A 9887-nucleotide genomic window follows, 5' to 3' on the forward strand; every position below is an offset into this window, starting at 1 on the left:
TACTATAGAAACTATTGTTTATTATATTTTAAAATTTGCCTCTTGAAAATCCTTATACGTCATTGACCCATGTACAGTATGTTTACATCCTCGTCAATGCATATTTTACCCTCAGCATTTGAAGTACGTATTGGCATCTAACGTTCAAACACATCAAACTGCTTATGTTACCACCCTTATATATGGGCATGACAGCAGTATTGATTCTTTTTTTTGTCACTTCAGGGCATAAAATACCTTCAGTTTTCTCCTTAAGTATGACAGTTAAGGCTTCATTTCTTCTTAGCTGAGGGACTTAAGTGTGTTGCACAGAATCCCATAGGTTTTCTTAGTTAAGGCAATAAGTTAAGGCTAGTGATGGCCAAATGTTTCCTGAACCAGTGTCTGTATTTTCTGAGCCCACTACATGGCTCTCTTGGTTTTAAGAGAAAGGCCTAAGGCATTGCAATTCATTGTATTCTCAACCCTTTGTTGAACATACCGCGCCATCTAGTGGAATAAGAAAATAAAGACACTGGTTCATGAAGCTACATTTGGCCATCACTAGTTAAGGCATTTACTGCCTTTAATTAGATTTTACAAAAGTACAATTATAAAATTTCCATGGAGACTGTTTAGAGGGAGTCAGTATGAATAAAAATAATTTGCATGTTAAAAAAACTAAGTTGTATATTATGTATTCATTTATTATTTATTTACATGTGTATTTAAGTTGTATTTGTATTTGAGATGTCTTTATGTTGAAAATGAGGCACCCTAGTCCTCCTTGTTTTGATGGTAACTATGGTGTCAGCAGAGGATAAGACCATTTAAAACAGCACAGCATTAAAATGTGGACATGGAAAAGACGGGAAAGATCCTTCATAAAAACCTAGAGCAATCAATAATTGCAAAGTGGCTGAAAAAACACAGTGGTCACAAGAAGAGTTATCCAACTTTCGTGGATCTTTTTGGTTGCTAAGGTCTTTTGAGCAATGGTTTAACTAACTTTAAGATATTCCTTAAGTACTGTATGTGTTTTTTGCCTCCAAAGGAACCGGACTTTGAAGAAAATCTTGCAATTGACTTATTAGAAACTTATAAATTTGTCTAGTTACACATCCTGCAGAGAAGGAGTGTTAGGATAACTATTTACGGACAAAATCTCTTTGTTACTTGCAAGTAGAGCCAGTTTTACACCTCAGCGCAGGTACAAAAAAATTGACTAAAGAGGTTTCTCAACAGTCACTTTTTAAAGGAGTTGTGAGTCAAGTTAGTTATTTGGTTCATGCAATCAGTAGCTTTTCTTCTTATCTCTGGTCAGGCACAGCATCTCCTCAACGTTATGCGCTCTGCCCTCAGGGATGCATTATGTGCTTCTTGCACGGTTACTCAGCTTTCATGATTAACACATGAAAGACAGAAATACTAATACAGAAATACTAAAAAAGCAGTTTGAATGCAAATGATGTAACAAAGAAACTGAAGCAAAACTGTTCCAAGCCCCTACCCGAGGCATTATTCCATATTTCATCAGATATAACTATTCCAAGCTCTTCATTCCAGTCTGCTCAGATCTAATTAAGGGAGAAGTCACCAAGAGATATGATAGTATTATATATCCGTGAGGTAAGACCCTTAACAAGCACAGGAATTTACAAAATTGCATCCAGTCCCATTTTTTTTTTTGCTGCACAGGAAAAATACATGGGCTCATTGACAATGTAGTTTGGCAGGGCCAGTCCCCCCTTCACCCTATGCCTTTAAAGGATCACCTTACCTACCCTGGGGTGGTTGTTGCCCCATAAAATGAGGATATCAGACTGTTGACATATAAAAAAAAAAGATTTTAAGAGGAAGACGGGGATGCCCTGAAAAAGATAAATATCTGGGAAGTTCTTTTTAACACATGCAATTTTGCCTGCCAGAGACACATTTAATAGACTCCACTTCTGGAGATCAGTTTTAAGATTGTTAATGAAGAGTGGAAAATTGTTGTCCGAAAGACCGGATACACTACGGGTAACATTGATCCGCAAATATGTAAATCCTGACCTAGAAAAAGGAAAAGGCAAGTCTGACCAGAAAACATTAGTTTTTCTATGAAAAGTTTAATTTATAACCTGAAAAACTACCAAATCGATTCAACATTTTCACAATGTCAGAGGTGCATGGCACAGGGTCCAAAATGTAGAGCAGTAAGTAGTTTGTAGATTCCATTAAAATGTTGATGTTTTCAAACTGATAGAGAGTGGTTCAATACCAAAGTGTAAAGAAGTGGGCTAAGAGTAAAACCCAGCCGCATAGCCCTTGACAGGAAGGGCGTGGAACACAGTGTTTTAGTCATTACCAATGCTTGAGGTGAGGCATATAACAAGCAAATCCATGATACATGTTTTGGTCCAAATCCCAATTTTTTCCCAACGCATTTTTTTCCCCAAATCCCAACACATATGGCCACTCAACTCGGTCAAATGCCTTCTTTGTGTCTAAGGAAATCACCACTTTGGGAGTCTCATAGTATGCCGAGGATTTATTGACTCCAAGGAGCCTGTGTATATCGGTAAAAGAATTACAACCTTTAAGAAAGCCAGCCATAGAAATTATGTATGTCAAAACAGTGTCTATTTCAGTGGCCAAAAGTTTGGTCAATATTTTTACATCTGCATGCAAAAGCGATATCGGTCAATAGGAGCTACAGACTACTACAACTAGACTGTTGCAACTTTACCGGGCTTCAACAAAAGCGTAATAAAAGCCTCTGTGAGTGTTTGCTGAAAGCCCCCCCTGATCCAGGGAATGTTCAAACATTTCAAGGAGAAGAGGAGCTAGCTTGAAAAAAATGTTTTGGAAAATTCAATGGGGTAGCCATCTGGTCTGGGGGGCCCTGCCACTTTGCAATGCTGCAAATGTTCCGTTAAAATACATAGTTGAGCAACATGGTCACATCCAAAGGGATAGTTTTTAACCACAGTGAATAGTGGCATTTGCTGTTCCATTTGAATGTGATACATAATCCAAATTTGGCATACAAATATGTGTAAAGAGTGGCAGAAAAAAGAAAAACAATCTGTGTTTTACTTTTTCAATGCAATTCTTCCATGTCAACCTGTAATAAAATAAGTTTGTAAAGGTTTAATGAAAACTTTAATTTGGATATGGCCATAACCTAAAAGTTAAAGCTTACGTTAGCAATTAGCTCATTTGGGTTCCTGTAGGAATAACATCACATTGAACTTACCAGAGCAGGGCGATTAACACAAACCGCGGCAACACACTCAAAAACGCTTGATTATCGCTTGCTGAAAAGTTATTGACTAACGTTAACACTATTGTCTTGCCACGACATTAACAGTACACAGGATGTATCTGTCACTAGCAGGCGGACTGACGGTAATCGCACTTTCGGCGCATGGAAAGATGCGCACGGCACAGTGGGGCTGCACGCTTGTAACTTATATATTAAAAATAGCCTCGTCTAACAGTCAAATGTCAAGTGTAATATGATATTTTTACGTTACAACAAGCAAGTTTTGACGTTTTTTGATTTACTTCCAAGTTGTTTAATGCTTGATACCGCGTCTCTCGTGAGGGCAGCCATCTTGGAAACAATTTTCCGGTAAAGTCAGTTAGTCACGTCATGACGTCATACCACATAACAGACAGTACACATAAAAATAAAGAGTGAACAAGCGGAATTGCTGAGCCACACAAATATATAAATACATATTTGTTCATAGACATTACTACTTTAAAGGTGGATTAACTCAGCAAGCGATTGTAACTGTAGTTACCTCAGTCTTTATAAGCTAGTACTGTAAGGGCTTACAGTGATGCCTTAGTGTTAACATGTGAATGGTAGCTCTGTCCAACCCGTGTTTTTTTAAGTTTGAGATGGTCTGCTGTTATCCGATGTGTGTTTTGGAGACAAGCTATTTTTGTTTTAAATTTTCTTAAATGAGCAAATATCCTATCCCGTTTCACTGGTCCATGCAATCCTTTAACAATTCAACTAGAAAAGAGTACCATGGATTCTCCTCTTTTAGCTTTGCTACTTGATGTATCATTCATTTTGTTCAGGATTGTAGTGCTTACGATGCTAGTTTAACTTTCCTAGACCAATAACTGTCCACAAATACTGTTGAAGAATAAAAAAACACAGACATAAACAACATTACTCTTAATGGCAGCAATGGTCATAAAACCCAGTACAACTCTTCTTTTTTCCCCCCAGCGTTTGCCTCCCCAACTGAGGAAAACTGTTACCGCTTACTTACCTTACAGATCTCCCGACAGACTTCATAGACAGTATTAAGGGACCACTAAGGTCTATATAAAAGAGGCTACAGATACAGTTTTAGTGGACCACTAAGGTCTATATAAAAGCATCCAAAGGGCACCATGTCATAAGATCTTTAAATTAAATTGTCGGCCGTACCCTGTAGACAGTCCATAAGCAGAAAAAAGAAAAGAAAAATCCTTGTCACAGTGTTCAGATCCATTATTGTGATGCGTTGGTGATCCCTTGGGAGAGCTGTCCGGTTGTAGGTTAATGTTAACGCTCCATTTAGTCAGTGAAAACAATGGAGTGGGAAGGAGGATTATATGAAAGGGGGAAAAAAAGACTTCTACACACATGTCTTTTGCTTGTAATCTGAGCTATGAGCCGCAGCCAGTCATACGACAGCCCGCTCATCAATTAATAAACAAATTAACAGTAAGGAGTTCACACAGAAAATGTCAGTCCTTCCATGAAAAACAGCTAACGTCAGCCAGTGGACGAAAGCATTTTAGCCCCACCATGATCATAGAAAGTTTGGGCCTCTTCTGGCGTATCAGACAAGATATTTTGTCCTTCAAAAGTGACTCAGGCCTAGGTTGGGCTGCAAAACGTAGAAGCAACTGCACTCCTTTTTGGTAGTGAGCCTGCTTAACGCTATTGAATTGAGAGTTGACTGTTCAACAAAGTCCTTCCACTGAGGCTTGCAGGGGCTTATTCGATTCTTGGATTAGTGTGGCCATGTCTTCCTTAATACCAGTATGTTGTTTAACTAGTTCTGCAATCAATTGAGCATTTGAGAGAGAGTCTCCAGAATGGCCATCTTCAGATTTGTCAGCGGTAGTAGTAGTAGTAGTAGTAGTAGTAGTAGTAGTAGTGTTAGCTGCTGCAGCCATAGAATCTTGACTCTGCTGCTTACTCTTTGTGTCCCCTTGAAAGACCAGGAAATCCAAATCCTACACTTCCTTAAAATATTGGTGGGAAAAGCAGTTATTTGGGTAATTAAGATACTTAATCGAGGAACCCCCCAACTCTGCGTCTCATACCAAATCGCCAAACCAGAAGTCCCCAGCATCACTATTTGACAAATTGGGAATGAGAACAGGTTACCCAAGCATGTCTTTACAGTTGGCTACCGGTGTGATGCCAAAAAGTAATCATCCCCCAAAACCTGAAGACCGCTGGAGAGGCTTCACCAGGTGAGTTCTTCTCTGGACCCTCTACAGTTTGCCTACCACCCTCGTCTGGGAGTGGACGACGCTGTCATTGACCTTCTGCAGCAAGCTCATTTTCACCTTGATGGTGGTTTTGGCACTGTGAGAATCACATTTTTTGATTTCTCCAGTGCATTCACCACCGTCCAACTTCTGCTACTAGGCGAGAAGCTGCGGGTGACGGGATTTGGTGCGTCCATAGACTCCTGGATCTCTGACTACCTGACAAACAAACCACGGTTTGTCTGTCTGGACCGTGTTCGGTCTTATGTGGTGGTGAGTGGTCCCACAGGGGACTGTGTTGTCTCCTTTTCTGTTCACCTTATTCACCACAAACTTCAAGTACATCTCAGTCATGTCACCTACAGAAGTTTTCTGATGACTCTGCATTTGTTGACTGTATAAGGAATGGACAGTAGGGGGAGTTCAGCGCACTGGTGGATGAATTTGTTGAGTGGTCTGGTAAGAACCACCTGCTGCTGAACGTGGATAAGACCAGAGAGATGCTGATTGACTTCAGGAGGAAGGGAAAGGCTCTGCAGCCCCATTTCATCCTGGGAAGAGACGTGGATATGGTTGAGGAGTACAGATACTGGAAGGGATGAGCAGATTCTGTTTCCTGAGGAAGCTGAGATCCTTCAATGTGTGCAGCAGAATTTTGGAGATGTTCTACCAGTCTGTTGTGGCCAGCGCTCTGTTCTCCTCCACCATCTGCTGGGGCAGCAGCATCGGAGCCAGCGACACAAACAGACTGGGAAAAACTGATCCGGAAAGGCTGCCTCTGTTATTGGCTGCAAACAGGACACATTTGAAGCTGTGGTGGAGAAGTGGTCTCTGAAAAAACTATTATCTATCATAGATAACCTTCTTGGGCTCTCCAGCACATTGTTTTGATGCTAAGCTTGGTCACATTACTACAGCCTGCTTCCCCCGGCCTGGCCACATTGCTACCTAGATGTATGACGTCTAGACGTCAAATGGAGACACACCTGACCACACTGATAGTTAGATGAAAATGTGGGGGAAAAATACTGGAAACTAGTGATGGCCAAGTGAAGGTTGGCGAACCAGTGTCTTTATTTTATGAGCCACTAGATGGCGCTCTCTGTTCAACAAAGGGTTGAGAATACACTGAATTGCAATGCTTTTGGGCTTTCTATTAAAATCAAGAGCGCCATGTAGTGGGCTCTGAAAATAAAAACACTGGTTCAGAATGCTTTATTGACTGGAAACCAAGCAATCTGGCGCTCCAAACGGGGACTGAACTAGTGTATGGATAATTAAGAACTGGATACAGCGATTGAAGCAGAGCTCAGGTTACTTCCAGTTTGGCACTCCGCTAACTTGAATGGGGATTAAATGATATAAATCAAGTTAAGATAGTGGGTGGATGCCCCATAGCCACAGCGTTGGCAGTCAATATGTCAAAGTCTCCATTAGCAAGACACTTTACACTGTAAATATATGTAGCTCTTAATATACTTAGGGTGAATTTATTGCAGAAATGTACTGTATTACTTTGTACGTGCATGTGTGACACGAGTCATTTTGCTGGGGTTGTGACACTCAAAACATTATCAACTGATTTACAATTGTCTCTTTCGCCATGTATATGGTAAAAAGTCCTTTTGGGCAGAGGGCATCAAGTGACAGACTGGGAGTTGAAATTCCACTGTCTGGCATCCTGGTTGTGACTCATTTGTTCTGGGGTGAGCATATATATATATATATATATATATATATATAGCTTAGCTTCGGTAGGTTCAGGCTTAGCTCGGTTACATCTATTTAACAAACAGACATGAGGTTGGTACTAATCTTTTGGAATCTCACTCTTTAAAAGAAATGGCATAACCATATTTCTCACTGTATTATAAAAACACACACACACACATATGCACACATTCTGATAAAACAGAAAGAGCTGCGTGGTGCTGGAGGTGTTAAAGCTCTCTGCTGGAAATTTCTGTTAAATGAAGGCTCACAAACAAGAGCGTCTTTTGAGTTTTATTGTCATGTTTGCAAGTGGTCAACAGTCAATTTTGACCCCGTCTTAGACAGGATGCAAAAAAACCTTTGTCATACAGGTCGTATAGATTATCGTTTCCTTGGAGCCTCTGTTGTTAACGTTTCTAGCCAGCTTATGAGAAGCAGAGATAAAGTCCAACTGTCTACAAGCATGAACAGCGTGACACTCAGATCAGTACATGATTCATAAGCAGCCAGAGTTATGCATCGCCCAGTCAAGTCTCAAATGTGACTCTATATAGGAATTAGTTAATATTTGATGATGATGTTAAAAGCTTTGGTGGAATGGTGGCTATTAAGCATCAGCATTGTGGCAAGTGCTGATTTAAGCATTTTACAGTTTATGACACAAGCCTGGAGCACTTAAATATAGCTCTATAGTAACTTTGTTTGACTACAGTGAGTGCTGAAGAGAAAAGGTCTATTAATCTCTACTTTTATACTTTTAAAAATTGTATATGAGGAAATTACTTGCCGTCACACCACACTAATGTGCAGACAATCAAAATACTGATAAGATCTTAAAGTTGTCCAGATACAGTGGGGCTCGAAAGTTTGGGCACCCCCAAGTAAAAATTTGTATTAATGTAAATGAAGAAGCTAAGAAAAGCACTGCACAAACATTCAAGCCCCACTGTAGGTCATACCTGAATCACAATCCAAAGGGGACAGTGAGGGCAGTCATGCCTGATCTCTACAGACTAAGGGATAATTATATCTGATCCTAAATGTTTTTGACCCAAACAGACCCAAATACAGAACCCGGGCAGCAGCACCATTTGGCAATACATGTGATTCTCTCAATAATTATAACCCATCTCATATTCTGAGCTAATAGCAAGTCCACTTGGAACCTTTTAGGCATAAGAAATATTGACACCCGAGACCTGCACCAATGCAATGGTATCTTTTTAAGATTATTTTGTTTTTTTCCCCTTCTTATTAAAGTGAAAGTAGATAGACATGACTTGGTGAGCTAGAGGCCACCCCATGCAATGGAATCTTATCAAATGCCGTTAGACTAAATATACATTAGACCAGGCTTGACTAGGGTCCACTTTGACTCTGATACTTTGAGCAGAGTAAAATTATGTCAGATATCTGCAGAAGAGAACTTGTTTGTGTTGTGTGTTTTTAGGTTTGAATTATGGAGAATGACTTAGGTCATATAGCATTAGCCTATAAACATATCTGTTGATTTTATAGAGAAAGAGGGAGGGGGAATGACATGCACCAAAGGGCCGCAGGTTGTAGTTGAGTCAAGGAGTAAACTTCTATACATGTAAATAGCCTGTTCTAAGAGCTCTTTTCAATAGTACAGGAACCATTCACTATTCACACACATTAACACACTGTGGCCGAGGCTGCCGTACAAGGTGCCACCTGCTCATCAGATGGACATTCACACACTTGTTCACATTCACACACAGTGTCTTGCCCAAGGACACTTCGACATGGGACCAGGAAACACCAACCTTCCAATTGTAGGCAATCACTCTACCACTGAACCACAGCCGCCTTATGTGCAACCCGCTATAGCAACTGAGCCATCCGGGCGCCCGAGAACAATGTTTTAATGGTGTGGTCCCACAAATTTTGCTTCCTATTAATTACTATGAAGAATGGCGAGACACACATTTTGGTTCCAGTTGTGAATGGACCACCTCCTCTTTCATTCGTATTTTATCAATTTTAAATTGAATTTCAACCTGATCCCATTTAAATGAGGTCCAAAATCTATTCATACATACTTTGCTGTATTTGTTTCTTCTCTAATACATATTTGAACAAATGAACAGCATACTGGTAATATATTTTCATCTATACGTTCAGTACAAGGACAAACTTGCACTATTGGTATTTCGTTTCATCTTTCACCAGCTGTCATTATACTCAACTGACTGAGTCATCAATACAATCATGTTCTGTGAATTGTAAGAAGTTATAAACATACTTTTTTTCCTGTTTGTTTCTTCACAGAGAGAGAGACTGCGGAACATTGAGAGGATCTGCAATCTGCTGAGGAAGGTAATAAGATCTTCTTTGTGTTGTTCATCTTCTGAATGTTATCATTAACTGGCTTATAATTATTAATGGTGAAACAAAATGTACTCCAATGAAAAAGTACATAAAACGTTTTGGAGGGCACTTGGAAGGCTCAAAGAGCTCAGTTGGTAAAGCGGGAGCCCATGTGTAAGGGTTAACTCCATGTGGCAGGCCTGGGTTGGGCTCCGTCCTGCGGACCTTTGCTGCATGTCATTCCCCCTCTCTCTCCCCTTCCATGTCTTCAGCTGTCCTGTCAAGTAAAGGCCACATGCTAAACAAATGTATTAAAATTTTTTTTAAATATTATGTATGTATTATGTATATTTTTTATATATATATAT

The 9887-nt window shown here is 40.0% G+C and overlaps 1 protein-coding gene across 3 annotated transcripts in view; it reads left to right on the top strand.

Annotated features, from left to right (window-relative positions):
* cnih3 (cornichon family AMPA receptor auxiliary protein 3) overlaps window positions 1-9887 on the top strand; it is a 107851-nt gene that overhangs the window by 42453 nt on the left and 55511 nt on the right. For all 3 annotated transcript variants that reach the window (XM_034899833.1, XM_034899835.1, XM_034899836.1), the window contains exon 3: window positions 9481-9528. In XM_034899833.1, the coding sequence (XP_034755724.1) occupies window positions 9481-9528 (48 nt within the window). The remainder of the gene's footprint in view (window positions 1-9480; window positions 9529-9887) is intronic.

This window comes from Etheostoma cragini, chromosome 18 (genome assembly GCF_013103735.1).
Source record: "Etheostoma cragini isolate CJK2018 chromosome 18, CSU_Ecrag_1.0, whole genome shotgun sequence".
In the NCBI taxonomy this organism is placed as follows: Eukaryota; Metazoa; Chordata; class Actinopteri; order Perciformes; family Percidae; genus Etheostoma; species Etheostoma cragini.